General features: G+C 40.1%; 1 protein-coding gene across 1 annotated transcript in view; it reads left to right on the top strand.

Annotated features, from left to right (window-relative positions):
* Positions 1 to 19,037, top strand: part of LOC137283893 (DNA-dependent protein kinase catalytic subunit-like) — a 100,589-nt gene that overhangs the window by 74,164 nt on the left and 7,388 nt on the right. Inside the window, exons 69-90 of the mRNA XM_067815568.1 lie at positions 187 to 325; positions 925 to 1,002; positions 1,387 to 1,497; positions 1,617 to 1,745; positions 3,254 to 3,352; positions 4,673 to 4,781; positions 5,403 to 5,514; positions 6,588 to 6,777; positions 7,437 to 7,581; positions 8,377 to 8,567; positions 9,253 to 9,409; positions 9,687 to 9,853; positions 11,842 to 11,964; positions 13,289 to 13,377; positions 13,891 to 13,984; positions 14,083 to 14,286; positions 14,867 to 14,935; positions 15,018 to 15,174; positions 16,327 to 16,394; positions 17,569 to 17,789; positions 18,204 to 18,299; positions 18,416 to 18,577. Of these exons, the coding sequence (XP_067671669.1) occupies positions 187 to 325; positions 925 to 1,002; positions 1,387 to 1,497; positions 1,617 to 1,745; positions 3,254 to 3,352; positions 4,673 to 4,781; positions 5,403 to 5,514; positions 6,588 to 6,777; positions 7,437 to 7,581; positions 8,377 to 8,567; positions 9,253 to 9,409; positions 9,687 to 9,853; positions 11,842 to 11,964; positions 13,289 to 13,377; positions 13,891 to 13,984; positions 14,083 to 14,286; positions 14,867 to 14,935; positions 15,018 to 15,174; positions 16,327 to 16,394; positions 17,569 to 17,789; positions 18,204 to 18,299; positions 18,416 to 18,577 (2,910 nt within the window). The remainder of the gene's footprint in view (positions 1 to 186; positions 326 to 924; positions 1,003 to 1,386; positions 1,498 to 1,616; positions 1,746 to 3,253; positions 3,353 to 4,672; positions 4,782 to 5,402; positions 5,515 to 6,587; positions 6,778 to 7,436; positions 7,582 to 8,376; positions 8,568 to 9,252; positions 9,410 to 9,686; positions 9,854 to 11,841; positions 11,965 to 13,288; positions 13,378 to 13,890; positions 13,985 to 14,082; positions 14,287 to 14,866; positions 14,936 to 15,017; positions 15,175 to 16,326; positions 16,395 to 17,568; positions 17,790 to 18,203; positions 18,300 to 18,415; positions 18,578 to 19,037) is intronic.

Genomic DNA, 19,037 nt, shown 5'->3' with positions numbered 1-19,037 from the left:
AGTGCAATACATAACTTGAGAAGAAACCTGGCAAAAAATAAAGAAACACTTGTACTTTCGTGTGTTCCCTTATTTTGTTTCCATAAGTATATATGCAGGTACTCAGTGATACATCTGGAGATTGGATTTTATGGAAATGTTAGGACCCTGTGTTTACTAATTTTATATATAATCTCTGACCGACAGACTGTACAAGTCCGTAGATGAGTACGACGTTCTTCAGGGGATCTTCAGCGGGAAAATCAAGACCAAACCCATGACCAGCAAGGCTCTTGAGGCTGAGGCTAGGGGAGACTACCAGGGAGCCCGGAAAATCTATGAGGAGGTACATGGTCCTTCTGAAGATATAGACTTACACTAAAAATATATGCCATAAAGATGGCTCTATAGATTCAACTTGGTCATGTAGGACCTTGCTTATACTTACAGTGTACACCCTAGTGACAATCAGCATCCGGATGCTTGTGTCATGGCAAAATCAGAAAGGGAGTGGGATAGGCTAGTGGTTATCATGTCATGGACTTGAATATGATTACCCATATTGGTTCAGTATGTGAAGCCATTTGTTTGTGTCCCCAATCTTTATGTAAACTTCTTGAAGGATGGATGGATGGGACATAAGGGGCAGTGAATTTGAACCCGCTGATTCATGCTGGTTAAAACAAGTTATGGTAGACTTGTTTCTTTCACATTACTACAGTTAATCAGTCTTGGCATGACAGGATGAAAAATAGTCATGCCTTTTTAACTTCTATTACGTAAAATATTTGGTGAATAGGAGTTAGCAGTACAAATTGGATTGTGTTTGGGATTACTAAAACTCATGGTTTTTGTATGCCTGATCGCTTTTAATTCTGACTTGATGTATATATAAGATCCACTGCAAGGAATTCTGGGCTGTCTGTATGACCCATGGTGTTGCAGGCATTGTCATGTGATGACTGGGAGGGAGGAGACCCAACAGACGCTGAAGTGGATCTGTGGGAAGATGCCAGGATGGAGGTATGTTGCCCTCAGGGTGGGAGGCCTCCGCAAGTTGTCATATGCAGTTTAATAAGTCTGATGGTCTGGTAGAGGTAGATGGTGTGGTATCCATGTTATTGATTCCATTTCTGTGTCCTCTGCTGTGATATTGCTGGAATATTGCTGAAAGAGGCAAAAACTAAACAAATTCACTCACTCGCTCACTGCTGTTCTGAGTGTTTGAATAGATTAATCTCATGCCTGTTGACATGGATCATTGTTGTGTCAGTGTTTTGTCAGGTCCAGATTTGAGTATTTGAATATAAGAACTTACAAAACCATTCTACTGACTGTCCTGTAAGTTGTCCCTGAAGGTTTACATTTAATTATTTCTCTGTATTATTTTGTGAAATCCGTCTCCAGTGTTTGGACCACTTGACTCAGTGGGATGCTCTACAAGAGATCTGCATCAACGGCATTGACAGCACTGGTTCGGGAACACTCAGCAATGTTTGGGAGGACTCATTTGCTCAGGTACTGTATGTAAGTTGTCTGGGCACCTGAATGTAACTGAATGTGATGTATCTGTTCCAGGAGCTCTGTCAATCCTATGGGCTATGCAGTACTTTGAATGTGTATAATGTTTGTTCTAGGAGCACTACTTGCCCTACCTGCTGCGCAGCAAGTTGAAGCTAATGCTACAGGGAGATGAGAATCAGCAGTCTCTCCTCACATTCATTGATGATGCCATGAAGGAGATGGAGAGGAAGACTCTCTTGGAGGTGCGTATATATACAGTAATTGTCCTCTTGGAGGTACGCATATTTACAGTAATGGTTCTCTTGGAGGTACGTATATTTACAGTAATAGTTCTCTTGGAGGTACGTATATTTACAGTATTGGTTCTCTTGGAGGTACGTATATTTACAGTAATGGTTCTCTTGGAGGTACGTATATTTACAGTAATGGTTCTTTTGGAGGTAGGTATACCAGTAATGGTTCTCTGGGATCAGCAGGTTTAGCATGCTGAATGAAGATGTATATATCCACAATAATTGATGACTTTGGTTACAGAACAACAACATCAAGGCCAATTTGTGTAATTTAGGGTGCCGTTTCACAAAACTCTCGTAAGCCTAAGATCTCATAACTTTTCTCGTACTGCCCATACTGTACCAAAGGGAGTATGAATGCTACGGGAAAAGTTACGAGATCTTAGACTTATGAGAGTTTTGTGAAATGGTTCCTAGGTCATTAAATTATGATCTTTGCAGAAATGGATGCTATCATGCATTAAGGTTTATCTAAATATGGAGCTAATGCTGGGCTGTGTTTATGGCCAGTCAACAGTATTGACAATCTGTCACGTTTATGAATCTTGTTGCAAAGAACGTATTATAAATGGAGCATAGATGGCCACTCTGGACCTACATTTATGAGAGGTTTATTTTATACCTTTTCATCATGAAGACACTATGTGCAATTATCATGCACTGTAGGACACCACCCTTGATTGCAGTAATACTGCAGTCTTGAACATTTCTGAATGGCTCAGACCGCAGCAAGTTTTATTACCTGTAAAGATCTATTTTAGTAGTGGCCTTCAGCAACCAAGGCTTGCCATGAAAGGCGACTAGACCCATGAAGGTACCGGGTGGAATAGACCTTCAGCAACCAATGCTTGCCATGAAAGGCGACTAGACCCATGAAGGTGCTGGGTAGAATAACCCATGCTTGCCTTGAAAGGTGACTGTGCTTGTAAGAGGCGACGAACAGGATCAGATAGTCAGGCTCGCTGACTTGGTTGACACATGCTCATGCTGTTGATGACTGGATTGTCTGGTCCAGACTCGGTTATTTACAGACTGCCGCCATGCAGCTGGAATATGGCCGAATGTGGCATAAAACTAGAGACGACTAACGGGTAGTCAGACTCTCTGATCTGGTTGGCACATTTCATCGTATCCCAATTGTGTATTTCAGTGCTCATGATCACTGGATTGTATGGTCCAGTTATATACAAATCTCTGCCACATAGCTGGAATATTGCTGAATGAAGCAGTAAACAACAAACAAAGAGCTAGTTTAATGAGATAACATCAGGACTTTAAAAAACTCATAGTTTGAATGGTAATGGTGTATGAAGATTCCTGACATCCATACATACATGAGAATTGCTATCAGCTGCAATATGTTGTAGAATGTTATTTTGAAATCTAACTACCAACAAAGTTATGTGTCTCTGTTATCATGTAGACCGCTTAGTCAGAAAGAACCATGTTATTTTCAGAGTCGCTACTGCTTTGAGTTGGCACTGATGTACTTGTGGCAGGAGGACTATGACAGATCCAGGCATTACTCATCCATGGCATCACAGAAATTCCTACAGGTAGACACACCTTTCTGAACCTTTGTTTACCTGTGACTCTCTCTGTCCTTCAGTAATATTACTGAGTGTCAGGTACTGTAGAAGACTACAAATTAAAGATCTTTGATCTTAATGACAACTATCCAGTGTCTACTTGTGATTCTAAGATGCTTCAGTGAAATACCAAGGGTGCTGACAGTACTTTGTCAGACAATAATGAGCACTTTTTGCATTACGTCACAATGTGTTGGCATCACTGCGCCTTTCTGGTCTGCCATCTTGTAATCAAACATGTTTGCATTGCATGGATAGATGGTCTCACAGTTCAACACACAATTTTACAGTGACCCAGTAACTTTCGCAATGTTTGCATTCCCACTATGCATTCGTGGAATGTCGCTTGACTAGTGAGGTCAGGTGTACAAGTGCAATGTTTATATTGCCCCATATGGTTTATGTTTATATCACAGATGTAATTAAAATAATTTAGTGAAGATATTTAACCCAAATGTAAACCATCCCCAAACTGCTCATCATTTGTTTTTCTGAAAACATTTGTCTTTACGTAGTGGGGAGACTCATCAAAAGAACAGCACGCAAGTTAGTCCCGTGTGAGGATTCTTAATTTAGGTCACCAACACCGTCATTTGTTTTTGGCCATAGATTAATAAAAATTGTCTGTAGAGAGCATTAAATTTGGCATCTTAGAATTGAGATACATTTCACTCTACCTCCATGTATTGTGTAATAAAGCACACTTTTGCCCTGAACTATTACAGTTAAAGCACAAGAACACTTGCATCCGAGAACTTTAACGTTATAATAGTTCAGGGCGAAAGTATGCTTTATTACACTATACATGGTGATAGAGCAAACTGTCTTTCTTTACTATGAATTCTCTGTCTTCATGTTATTTTTACCTTATTCTACCTATGAACATCGAATCTCCAGTTTGTAAATGTGATTAACTAATCTCCAATGCATACATGTGATTACCTAACTTCCCGATATCATTTTGTGATTAACTATATCTACCACTGGCATTTCTTGATACCTGTGTCTTCCTGTGATCACTCTTCTGCCTGTAATTACTCTTCTCATAAGTCGACCTGTAATTATCTACATATTACCTGTGGTACCTCCATCTACCTGTGGGGTTGTTGGGGTAGCCTAGTGATTAAAGCTTACGCTCATCACACCAAAGCCCAAGTTTGATTTCACACATGGACACAATATGTGAAGCCTGTTTCTGGTGTCCCTTGCCATGATACTGCTGGAATGTTTGCTGTGTCAGCATAAAACTAAACTCACTCACTCACTCCATCTACCTGTGTCCCTCAGGACTGGAGCAGCACCGACACACTGATGGCCTCCAGTCGGACATGTCAGCTCCAGAGACTGCAGCCTCTCATGGAACTGCAGGAGTTCCTCACATTCCACAGCAAGGAAAGTAAGTACCTGTTGCAGATCCTTCGTTGATAATAAAACAGCTTCTATCTCCTTAAGACATGTTTTCACAGGCAGAAGTGCCTGTAACTTCCTAAGGATGGTGGTCAGAATCTAGGGGCTTTTTGTTGCCTTTGATATCCAGTTCCTAAGAGATTGTAATTATGGCTGTGGAACTCGTGCCAGTTAACACTTATCAGAGGGTACACAAAGCCTGCAGCCTAGACAACAGTTGTCTGACTTTAATTTTTGTGGAAGTCTCGGTGGCTGAGCGGATTAGGCAGCTGACTTTGTGCACTGGTGATTAGGTGCCTGAAAACGTGGGTTCAAATCCTGCATGGGACTCAACATAAAAAGTACTAGAATTTGTTCTTTACTAAGAAAATTTAATCCCAAATATAACATATGTTACATCTGACCACTTTCTAAATAGCATTGTGTAATCACAATAGTGTTTTGTAACGACAAAGGTAAGAGTAGGGGCGGGCTGTGGTGATGACTTTACCTGATGAAGGAGCAAGAATTGTCTCATATAAAGAATAAAAAAAGTTGTCCATAAAACATGTCATGCATTCATGTTCATCCAACTTCTCAATGCCTTTCAAAACTGCCATATTCTTTCCAGGTAACTTCTCGTCAACTGGTCCTGCCCGGCGCTTGGCCCAGCAGTGGGAGAGTCGAGCCCCTCATCTTCTACTGGATTCCACAGGCACCTGGGATGATGTCATCACTAACAGGTAACCACAACTTGGATCTGTAGCTTTGAGTGTGTTTGATTCAATGATGGTGTGTATCTTACCTCACAGGTAAATGTCATTTTCTGATAGAGCTGAGCACTCTCCTGTTATGTTCAATGTACCCCATTGTGAATGCTGGTTTTTCATGGTAGTGTCTCTTTATCTTGAATAACATTGAATCACACATGATGTATGGAAATTACCTATGTTTTGCAAATACAAATCACTATAAGGGAGATAACCTTAAATCTAATTTTCTAGTCTGCAGATTCTAGCGATTGCTAGAAAAGGTTTGTACAATTCAAATTTAACATTGAGGTGTTCTGTGAGATAAATACATTGTTTACTGGTCCCTCAAGGCCCATGGGTTGATGTACCCTTGATATTTGTATGGGCTCAGGGAACATAAACAGTCATGGCAGTTACATCAACTCATGTTCCCCTTGTGACCAATGAACAACTTATAATCTGCTCTATTTTAAACATATTCTCTTTCAAGCTACTTTTAACTCATCCTGACCTTTTCTAATGTTATTGTATGAATCTGATTATTAAATACAAGCCAATATGTTGTTGTCTTAAAATAAGTCAGCCAACAATCAGTATAACATATCGTTAAGAGGATAAACTCAGTCCAAACTCAGTCCAAAGAGTGAATGTCTAGGAAAACAAAAAGGTGAAAATGAACATGTGTGTCAAGTCACATCAGTAACTCCACATGAACCAAATCATTTTCTGTTTTATTAATAATATGGCTGATTAATGGCCATGGATAGGTTTCCCAAAATGGCTGCCATATTACAAATCAGTGTTCAGCATCTTGAACAAATTAGGTGCCAACAATGGCAGGAGCAAGCACATGAAGTCACAGCATCATTGGTCCAGTAGCTCCTGAGAAAATGATTGATGCTGGATATCAAACAACTGGTCGTGACATTAGTTCACTTTGACTCTGAGTGGGGAGAATTAAAATGTGAAAATGAGATATTGTTATTCCTGTGTTGAGAGTAGTTGTGAATCAATGTATCTTACATAGTTTCTTCGTAAAAGTTCACTTGAGTATTTTGTTTTAGGAATGTTTTCCTTGACTTGATCTGTAACCGCCTGGCACAGCAGACGATGAAGAATGAATCACTGGAGGAGATGATGGAGGAAGACATGTTTGAGGATACCAAACTGAGGTTGAAGCTTGCAATGGCTGAGAGTGCACGGGATCAGAACAACTTCACCCTGACGCTCCGGATATTGAAGGAGACTCATGGGGTAGGTCGTACAACTTAACGCGTGACTCACAGGTAAGTGGTACAGCTTTATCCTGGCACTGTGGCTATTGAAGGAGACTGAGGGGGTAGGTGCTACAAGTTTACCTTGACTTTTTGGACACTGGTGGAGACTCATGGGGTAGGTGGTACAAGTTTGCCTTGACTCTCCAGACACTGATGGAGACTCACAGGGTTGGTGGTACAAGTTTGCCTTGACTCTCCAGACACTGAAGGAGACTCACAACGTAGGTGGTACAACTTTACCTTGACTCTCCAGACACTGATGGAGACTCATGGGGTAGGTGGTACAACTTTACCTTGACTCTCCAGACACTGATGGAGACTCACAAGGTAGGTGGTACAACTTTACCTTGACCCTCCGGACTCTGATGGAGACTCACAGGGTAGGTGGTACAACTTTACCTTGACTCTCCGGACACTGAAGCTGACTCGCAGAGTAGGTGGTACAAGTTTCTAAATAGGTCTCGCAGGATAAGTGGTACAACTTTACCGTGATGCTCTGGATATTGAATGACTTCTTTCTCCATGTTTGCATCAATTCTAGTTGAGAGTTTAGATTGTGAGAGTTGAGTTACAGGTACATATGTATTTGAATGTCTTTATGTTGATGTAAAACATTATTCATAATTTCTGCTTTAGCGATGTAAGCGTAGTGGTGATGAGAGACTATTGGTGGAGTGGACTCACCTGTACTCCAGCACACACCACAGGAAGTCTACCAGCTCACTCGATCAGTGGACTGATGACACCTTCAACAATGTACTTACCACTCTCGAACAACTAGGTATGAGTCATTCTTCTGGTTATGAGGAACGGCACAGGTGACCTTTTAAGTTATGTCACTCGGGCATGCCGGATATCTACCACAGAGACCAGTATCACCTTTCAACTTCTCTTGCACATAACGCTGACATATTGTGAAATTAATGTAATTAGGTGTTCTATCACTGTAGTACTAATGAACTAACTGAAGCAGGTCAAGGTAACACTGGAGTGGGACAGTGGTAAAGTACATAATTAAACAGGGTTGTGGGACATTGGTTGGGTTGATGTAACTTCATTGTGTGTCAGTAAAATGGTGGAAGAAGGAACACTATGACAGATGGGTCACTAATGTGATGGGACAGTAGGGTAGCCTAGTGGTTAGAGTGTTCGCTGATCATGCTTAACACCTGGGTTCTATTCCAAACAGAGATGCAGTGTGTGAAGCCCATTTCTAGTGTCCCCCACCATTATAATGATGGAATATTGCTAAAATATTGCATTAAACTTCATCACCTTAGACCACAAGGCCTAATTACAACAAAAATAAAAATAGAAAACTATTACACAGCAATTGGGACACAGAACTTTGACAATGGGCCATTTCTGGATTATTAGCAAATTTCTGACTTTAGAATGGCCACTGCCCCTACATAAGTAGTAAATTTCAAAATTATAATGGGACATTTTTTATTCCCCTGCCTTTCCCAATCCCTGATTACATATTATTTTATGGAACAGAAAACCCCAACTGGGGGTCTTTGTCAGATCCCCAGCAATACCTGTATGATTAGACATAAAACACCCACTTTTTCAGGGAAGTATTCCAGTAGTCATGTACTGAAGGAGAGGCCGGACCTGGGGCGGCGCCACTGTGTGTTGACTGGTCAGGCCTTCCAGCTGCTGGGGGAGGGACTTGTCTCACTTGGGGACATGAAAGACCTCAGTCAGAAGACCAGCGATAAACTCTTTGAATACTCTGGAGGAGAGAAACTTTCTGTAGAAGAGGTGAGTACACTGGCTGACGTGGCTCACTGAATGAAGTTCTGTTTATGCAGTCATAGAAACCTTTGGTTTATTGTTAAGGATAGGCCAAAAGTTTAGGGCCAGAAATCTACAGTATTACATGTATACTGAAATATACTTTTCAAGGAATAATTTACAAAATGTTTTTCTGAATAACTTACACAATGTTTTTCCGTGTTTCTGTATATTGTTTAACATGCTCAGAAAATACACAATGCCTGTTGAGTCTGTGAGTGAGTATGGTTTTATGTCGCCTTTAGCTGTGTTACAGCAATATCATGGCAGGGGACACCAGAAATGTTTTTCACAGATGTTACCCTTGTGGTAAATCAAACCAGGATCTTCTTCATGATGAGCAAATTCTTCAAGAACTAGGCTACCCCACTGCTCTTAATGGATGTTAAAACAAAAATTGCACGTTTCATTATTATTTGTGTCGTTTGATGTATTATTCACGACTGTTGTTCCCTTTAGAATGACAGAAAGGTGGGCTTTTAGTGTATGAACAAATTAGCAAGTATAGGAAAGAAACAGCAGAAAATATGCTGAGTTTTGTACAGGAAAGACATTTATAACATCTGAGTTTCGAAGGCAAGCTCATGAGAGATGATGCCAGTCATCTGTTTTATCTATTTTGGAAATGTCTAACACCATGTTATATCTACAGATGAAGAACAAGTTAATCGAGCGGGGATACCGTGAGATCAAGACATCAGTGAGTGTTGACAATGAGAGAGAGGTCCGTCAGTCCAAGTATGGCTGTGATGAGGCATATCTGGCCATGGCTAAATACTGTGATAAAGTACTGAGGGATCTGGAAGATGGTAAGTAACAGTGAAGCAGTCTGCCCAATGTATTCATGAATAATATGGAAGTTAAATAAGTAAGTACATAGTGTTGTATATACGTAAATGTGATTTTAGTTTTCCTTATCCTGACTCATACTGTATGTTCAAATCAAGTGTCAGTATAAGTATAAAACATCAGTTTTATCATAAAAAATACATCTTTGTGGATTACATCATATAGAAACAAGTCCATTCAAACCCATACACAGATAATGATTGTTTCTTGTCTTATTTGTGTGTGTTATTATCACAGAGAATGGTGATCTGTCTTCCGCGGTAGTGAAGGCATTCTCAGATACTGTTGTGGTCTGTATGCTGAAGGCCATGAAGCTAGGGTCTGTGGAGGCCAGGGAGAGGTTCCCTCGGCTCATGCAGCTGGTGGAGTACTACCCGGAAACCATGGCAACATTCAGAGAAAAGGTAGGAAGCTGAATTTGTAGCGCAATAACGATCTAACATACATGTCTTCATCTGAAATATGTTTGAGAGTTGAGGGCAGGTTTCAAGTAGATAGATAAGCTTTTAAAATTGAAGTGTAAGTTTGGGCCTGTAGTTTAACTTCTATAGTTTAGCTTCTCTAGTTTAGCTTCTTAAGTTTAACTTCTGTAGTTTAGATTCTGTAGTTTAGATTCTGTAGTTTAGCTTCTGAGGTTTAAGAGTCTGGTTACCATTAGGGTTCTCAGAAAGACAAACCCAATATGAGGCCCCCCAAAGTAATTGAAGGAATGACATCTCAAATGTAAACAAGCACAGTCCACACGCGAAACACTTGCAGCGATATCAGTAGTTAAGCGGTAATAACATAAACACAACGCCCCTATCGGAAGCAATGTCGGCAACACTTGAAACACGCTCGGCCATCTTCAGAGATTTCTCGGCTCTGTTCTGTGATTTGTCGGTCGTGTCCTGAAACTCACACATCAAAACATGGTGTCACTGGAAGGAGCACCCGTCCCAGTGCAGTTTTGTTTTTAGTATCTACTGTTTCATTTTCATAATTATCCACCTTTAACCACCCTTGTTGAATGCTTTTGTGTGTAAGGTGTTGTTGGAGCTACAGATTGTTTTTTTTAGGAAAAAATTGTCACTGCAGAAGAGTGTCATAAGTCAGGCCCCTGGAGGCTTCCGATGTTCAGACGTATACAACCTCTATGGGCATGACTTATGACGCTCTTCTACAGTGACTATGTTTTCTTTATACAACACCTTATGCCTAAATGCATTCAACACGGGTGGTCAAAGGTGGATAATTATAAACAGGAAATAGGACGCAACCGACAAATCACGGAACGGAGCCAAGAAATTGCCGAAGATGGTCGAGCATGTTTCAAGTATTACTGACATTGCTTTCAATAGGGGCATTGTGTTTATGGTATAGCCACTAAACTACCGATATTGCTGCAGTTGTTTTGTGAGTGGGCTGTGCTTGTTTGCATTTGAGATGCAATTCCTTCAAATTTCTGTAATTCCTTCAATTACTTAGTAGGGCCTGAATATTTAAGTCAGGTTTTGATTCAGGATTCCTATTGTGTATTGTGGTTTGAAATTTTGACAAATGTGCAAATAGTTTTTGGAGGTGAGGGATTATGATGTAAAATAGAATTCAGCAAAATTACAGTTAGAGGACACCAACACCAAACTTTAAGGGCTGACACATGTCCACATGAATCTGGGTCTCAAGTTGTGACTGGGAAAAGAACTGACTACCCATCACCATGGTACAAGTGAGGCTGTTCTTCTCAAGTTCTGAATTTTGAATCATTGTTTTAAAAGGATCAAGAATGTACTACAAACAGTGGCTAAACTTGTGTATTTAGTGCACGTTAAGGGTTGTTATCTTTGCTTACACATTAATGTCGTTTTCTGATTAGCTGAGCTATTATTTTCAATGTACCCTGCTCACAAGTGAGTAACATTTCTGTGAACCCTGCTGGGAAAGTCAACTCATTTGGTACTTCGTGATTGTAATTCTTAATCTCAAATAACATTGAATCATGTATGATGTACGGAAATCACCAATGTTTTGCAAATGCATATCAGAGACAACTCTACATCTGTTTTACTTATCTTCATAATATAGCGATGAAAAAGATTTGTAGTCATGCGTCAAACAAATAAAAATTGACATTGAGGTGTTTGAGAAAATATTTGATGCATGCATTGATGTACCCTCAGTGTTTGTGTTTGGGTACTCAAGTACCCTTCATGACCAATAAACAACTTTAGGTACCTTGTTTAGGTATTTCAGCTCAAGTACCCTTCACACCAATGAACAACTTATAATGTAGCAGAATTAAAACTGTAACTACCTGTGCGTACTGATTCAAGCCTGAAAACAGTGAATGTTTTCTGGTGTTGGTGAGTTGTAGAGAGGCATATAACTGTGCATTGAATACCATGTATTACAGAGTCAGGAGGTGCCGAACTGGATGTTCATCCTGTGGCTGGCCCAGATGATGGCGCTGCTGGACAAGAAGGAGGCACCAGCTGTACAACCCATCGTTATCAGCCTGGCCACAGACTATCCACAGGTACATCTACAATGCACTGGTTATAATACCACCTTGAATATAATGCCATGTTTTGGCCAGAATGGATTTCCTGCCTGTATAATGCCCTAGTTATAATGCCACCCTGTGTATAGTGCCATGATTTGGCCAGAAGTCATTTCCTGCCTATATAATACTCTGGTTATCATGCCACCCTGTGAATAATGCCATGTTTTGGTCAGAATGGATATCTTGCCTATATAATGCCCTGGTTATAATGTCACCCAGTGTATAATGCCAGCTTGGATATAATGCCATGTTTTGGCCAGAATGGATTTCCTGCCAATATAATACCATGGTTATAATGCCAAATTGGATATAATGCTACTTGCCAATGGTTTTTGGAACAGTCATATCTCCCTGGTTATAATGCCAATTTCAATAGCTGCATGTACCATACATACCTTAACTGGTTAATTGACATGACTTACATTAATTTATCAAAACTCATTGATGCTTTAAGTAAACTTGTAATCTCAGATTGGATAACACATATGACAATACACTTCTGTCATGTACAACAGCAAGTCACCTCCAACCCTGAAACACTGGGATTATCATGTAGTCGTTGAAGGCTCCTTACATTAGATGCGGCCTCCACCTGTCCACCCAGTGTATAATGCCATATTTTCTCCTGAACATTATAACCAGGGTATACTATACATTTTATCTTACCTCACTCATGAATGTCTTTTGTACATGGCTTGGAATTCCAAACTCCTCTGGTGCTTTATGGTGGTACTTTCTTATCTCAAATAACATTGAATCAGGCATCAAGCACAGAAATTACCGATGTTTTGTGATTGTGATTCCCCTCGCAGTCAACAGAAGTGCTTCAAACAGTTCAAAATTCAGGTGTACGGTAATATAAATATATTGTTCACTGGTCCCTCGGGGGCCATGGGCTCATGTACAATCGAGGTTTGTTTATGTTCCCCTCAACCTGCGGACTTGTGGAACATAAACAGACCTCGAGGGTACATGAGCCCATGGCCCCCTCGTGACCAGTGAACAACTTATAGTGTTACTCCTGTTAAAAGTAGAGCAAATCTGTCACAGATAAAATGATGTTTTGAGACACAAGAAAACAAAAACAAATATAAGCTAACCTGATACATGATACAGCTGATGATTTTCTCAACCTACCATCTCCCATACAACGTGCTTGAGATGTTTGCTCTCATCCTTCACATCATGTAAATCTGTGTTCATGACATTTGGCCGGTTACAGCTTAGAGTTTTGTATATGCATGAAGATGTCCTGTAAAACTGCTGCTATGGCACAGTTACTCTTTCTTTTTGCCAGGCTGTGATCTACCCCTTCAGGATAAGCTGTGAAGGGTTTTCATTTGGGAAAACCCCCCAGGATGCTAAGAACAAACAGGCAGTGGAAAAGTGAGAGTTTAAGTATTCTATGTGATCGCTTTAATTATGCTATGTTTACTTGCAAAGACTATTGTCTTTATATTGCGGAATCATTAGTCTGGATGGTTCAGTTGAATATGACCTGCGTTCATTTTGTTGCTAGTTCAGTAAAATTTGGCTATGATCATTTTAAGAACAACTTTCCAGTAAGGGTTATATATTGATGTAGGCCTCCTTTCTTTGAGCACTAAAGTGACTTAAGTCATTAAGGTAACCTTAGTGTGGTGTGAAAGAATGGTAGTTCATATTAACCTTAGTAAAAGCTTGCTTTGTGAAAGGAGCCCAGTTTCATTTCTGTTTGTAGGTATCATGTGGTACATGTCTTCGACCTTCTTAACTTCAGGTTTGGATCCTATAAGCTGACATGTCATGATATATGGGTAACTGAATCTTGTTTAAAGCAGTGTTATATTCAACTCATTCATTTGGATTAAAGTGTGATTTCCAACATTGTTTATCCATGTTTTCATTATTCCCATCCAGGATTTCCTCTCTTCTGACGGAAGACAGAGTTCCACTGGTGTCAAAATTGATCAGTGCTCTCAACCAGTTTGGTCAACCAGAAATGCTGTTTAAGGTAAGTCTCAGCCAACTGAAACTTATTCTGAAAACTGATGCCTCACTCTCATGCCTCAGACATAATATTAACAAGTGTACAATGTTTCCCTGTCACAGGACTGGTCGACAGACATGAGCAAGCTGCTTCAGTCCAGCAAGAAAACCAAGGAGAAGATCCTGGATATGTACCAGGAGATGTATGAAGGTCTCATTGAAAACAAGGCCTCAGGGTCATCAATTGAACCGTCTGGAACACAGCTGTCTATACTGACGAGCACAAGCTCTGTTGGCTTTGGGGAGTATCGCAGAAAATTTGCAGATGTATGTACTGCTGATTCTTGTTCGGTTATATTTCAAGCTGAAAATTGTGGCATTTCTGAAATTACTTTTTAGTGATCAAGATGAAAACAAATCTATCATGGTGGGTTGTTATGGCAGTATTATGTCAAGAAAGTTCCTATTAAGTCATTTTCTCTGTGAATCATTATTTGCTGAAGAAGTACATTTCACTCTACCGCCAGTGTTGTGACCTAAATTAAGAATCCTCGCATAGGGCTATCTGACACACTAGTCTCTTTTCATGTGTGTCCCCTTTTGTTAAGACAAATGTCACCATTAAAACAAATGTGAAACAGTTTGGTGACGTTTACCTTTGGATCTTCTCTAAATTATTTTAGTTACATGTGTGATTAACACATTTTGAAGGGGTCATATTGAGTGTTTTGTGTTTGGATGTTCTACTTCTAGGCCAGAAACTTGAAGGATACATGTTCTACAATTTTGCTGCCACTTAGCATTGAGCAGTATGCAGAATTCAATAGATGTAACAGAATAAATATTTCCCATGAATTTCCTAGAAATTTGATATTTTATTGTGTTTTACTTGTGTTTTATTTTCCAGAAATTCAAAAACAACATGGAGTCTCGCTTTGGGAAGGGAGGAATTAAACTAGTTAGCATGAGCTATAAGGTGAGTGTTCTATTTGACTGACTGTTCAGCATCTATGTTCACAAATGTCTAGTTTTTCGACTTCATGTATCTCTTGTTACAGGAATTTGGGAAAGTTGTGAAAGTATTTAATGAAGAGTTTGAAAAGTTGAAAGAAGGGCGTGGTGCTATGCTGATACCCCCTACTACTCTACGACTGTACTGCCAGTGGATGTCAGACTTCAACCCAAACAGAGAAAGCCGGGACCTCGAGATCCCAGGTGAGGAGCAATTTTCTAAAAAGTTTGTTAACAAAGATGGTAGTGTTCACTGTGAAATATGGTTGATAATGTTTTTGAGGATTGCAAAATATTCCTATCAAATGGTGGATGAATGAGTTCATGCATTGATGGATGGTTGGTTTCCTGGATAGATGGTGGACAAATGGATGCATTGAAGGATGGATGGATCAATGAACAAAAGGATGCATGCATTGTAGGATGGATGGTTATATTCATGGATGAATAGATGGATGGATAGTAGCCAAACAATAAGTATTCCCTACTTCCTGCAGGTCAAGTAGTTTTCAGCTTGTGAAACAGGAGGATCATAATAACCTGCAGACACTGGTCAGCGTCATCTGTCTTAGAACCGTTCACAAAAAGACCCCACAACTATCCAAACCTTAAAACATACTTCTTCTGAGTATCTTTACTTGTCTGAGGATATTGACCTGCTGAGTGTTTCTCTTTGTCTACACTAAAGATTTCCTTCATATCCCAGCTTGTTGCGGTAGGGGACTATGTATTCAGCAGTGTCCATACGTACTTCCCACTTTTATTTCATCAACTATTGTACCCAATGTCTTCAAATTTGGTGACAACCTGCATTGGGCAGTTATGCAGACACAAATAGATTTGGGTGGCCTTGACCTTAATCTTCAAGGTCATCACAATACTTTGACCTTCTGCTCATTGACCACTTTGACCCACTTATGTAAACGCGATATCTCATAAAATATTGCACCCAGTGTCTTCATTAATGTCAACAGCAGGCATTGTGATTATGTGGACAACAGTTATTTCAGGCATCTTGTATATGGCCCAAAAATATGAAGAAAAAATGTTATAAATATTTCGTTATTCTTTAGCAGGAGGGGATATCACCATATCAGTGGCAAATACTTATTTTGTATGGGTTTCAGTGCAGTTGCTAACATGGAGGGGATCACATGTTGGGATTTTGAGGTTGTCCCCTTGACGTTTACATCAGTAGTTGATCGAAAACGACATTTCATTGCTAGTGCCTGAAATGTGAAACTTCTGGCAAGGAAGGGGCTGTTGGGACTTCAGTCACACTGTGTCATCCTTAGACTTCTGTTGGAGTTGCTATCTCACCCCTAATGCATAAGTGAAATTTTCTCTGTGTGGCAGGTCAGTATGATGGACTGTCCAAACCTCTGCCAGAGTACCATGTCAAAGTGGCTGGATTTGATGAGCGAGTGAGTACAGTTGACTACATTTACTCCTATAATTCCATTTAGCATTATTTGGCTAAATGTCGTAATGTACGCTCCATGCATTTCCTAACCTTCTACTGTTAATCCAATTAGTCTCATTCCTCTCAAAATTGTAAGTCGGTTCTTTACACAAACACAACAAGTTCCTCATAACCGAACATGTCCTCATGTTTACCAACACATAAGCTGTGCGGTCATCACATCCACTTACATTAGGTCATCACACAATTGGTTACGTCATCACAATATTGACATCTCGCCACTTTCTTTTGTTCCTCCGCCATTTTAAATAACCATCATTTTATCGATCACTTGTTAGCAGTTTACCCCTTTTTCCGAGTTTGCCCTCCCACCCTTCCCATGTTTGCCAAACCGTTATATTCAACCACTTCTATTTGTATAACTTAATTCACACTTCACATCTTAAAATTTCTAATACCATAAAAATGTCTTTAACCCTATCTCTCTATTTTACAGAAACCTAATCTTACTACACAGATTTCATCCTTAATGGTTTACAAACTTTGTTGTACAATTAGATTGCATTAAAATGACGTCAGGTGGCAAGGTTCGGGGCAGACGCAAGATCGATCTCCCGCTCATTTTTCTACTCACTGCTGCTGCTAGGCTGTCTATTGTCCAATAGAAGCTACTTCCAACCATCGGGTGGTCAAAATAGCAAGGCTAACATTGCCACTACCTGTCTCATCTGTTCAGGGTCCAACGGAGAGCAGGTCATAAAACCACTGCTGCTACACTGTCTATTGTCCAACAGAAGCTACTTCCAACCATCGGGTGGTCAAAATAGCATGGCTAACATTGCCGCTACCTGTCTCATCTGTTCAGGGTCCGACGGAGAGCAGGTCATAAATTGCTGTTGCTTGGCCCTGCGTTGGCCTTCGCCTTCCACACCTGGTCTTCATTAATCCCAATTCATCTCACAATTTGATGTTGGTTTGGGATGCAGGTATTTACACTTGCTATGTGTTAAGTTTGCCTCCTGGTCTCTGAACATGAGGAAAAAGGATTCTCCATTTCGATTCCCCATATGGGTACCATGTGAAACCTGTTTCTGGTGTCCTACTCTGTAATGGTGTGGGATATTGCTTAAAGCAACATAAAACACAAGTTAAAGACACCCTTAACATGTGTACAGGTTTTGGTGATGTCTTCAATTCGGAAACCAAAGAGGATCACGATCCGAGGTAATGATGAGAAGGACTATCATTATTTGGTGAAGGGAGGGGAAGATCTCCGTCAGGACCAGAGAATAGAGCAGCTGTTTGTTATCATGAACAAAGTGATGGCCAAGGACCCAGCCTGTAGACAGCGAAAACTGAAGCTCAAGACGTACCAGGTCATTCCTATGACACCAAGGTTTGTCATAATTCTATCTAATGGCTTATTACCACATGTTGTTTGTTATGTTGCTCATGCTGCATGGAGTTTTAAGGTTTCAAATCAGAAATTATGTTTACAAGTATCTTGCATTCACTAAGACTCGTAACGTATTTTGTAAGAGTTTGGAGACATGGTTCAATCTTTCGATGCAACTATTTCAGGTGTACCCCAACCCTGATGTTGCTGGAAAATTGCTAAGATGGGCAAAACCATACTGTCGTTCTTTTCAACATGTTACGCTAATACCTTCATCATGAAGTTATACAGACAGTGTGTACTAAAGGATTATGTTTGTTTGAAATGCTGGTTTGATGTGTTCTAGTTTTCTTTCTTGGTACATAAGACATACATACGTTCATTCACTCCCTCATTCTCTGTACTGTGTAACAGGGTGGGGCTCATTGAGTGGATGAACAACACATGTCCTCTGAAGGACTTTTTGCTGGATGCTCTCACGGATGAGGAGAAGAAATTTATTAACTCAGAGTAAGTCATTCCTATTCATATGAGTCATTAGTGAAATACCGTCAGTCAGTTGTTTGTACCAACCCAATTTCTAGACCATTGGTTGGAATCATTCTTCACTCATTTCTTTGTTTCAGCCATGGACCAATTAAAGTCCACCAGCGCTGGACTGGAAAGTTTTTTGATCCAAAGAAGGGTGTAGCTAATATGTATTCTCATGTGTATATCAAGTACAACAAGACGGAGACAGAGCGAGAGTTCAGAATGAAGGAGAGCAAAGTACCGTGGGATCTCTCCAGGTTTGTGTCACATATGCTTCAGGATTTATAGATGAATGAATAAGTTCTCCAGTAGGATGATCCATACAAAATCACCCTCCTTTCTTCTTTAAGATAATTCAGAGTTGTAGATTGCTTTTTGCACAGAGAATTAGGAGATGGGATATATTTTTACCCAAGCTCAACAACCAAATTGCTAAAGGTGATATACCTGTAAGATATACATTGTAGAGTCTCCAAGTTTGTCTCAAATACAGTGGAAGTTGTCAAATTCGGACTCGACTGGGACCGTCTTTTGTGTCGGAATTATGAGGAGTCCGAATTGGACTGGTGAAAGTCAAGAGTTAGCTCCCTTGACCAGGAGAGATGCATGCACGGTACTTTTACCTTAGATGATCATGGACATTATTGCATATCAGTAGATTATCAAAACTGTAATTCCGTCAATAAATATCACCTCATCTTTTATAAATGATTTATT

This window comes from Haliotis asinina, chromosome 5 (assembly GCF_037392515.1).
Source record: "Haliotis asinina isolate JCU_RB_2024 chromosome 5, JCU_Hal_asi_v2, whole genome shotgun sequence".
Lineage (NCBI taxonomy): Eukaryota > Metazoa > Mollusca > Gastropoda > Lepetellida > Haliotidae > Haliotis > Haliotis asinina.
Note: the sequence above shows the minus strand (reverse complement) of the source record. Positions and strands in the feature narration are given on the sequence as shown.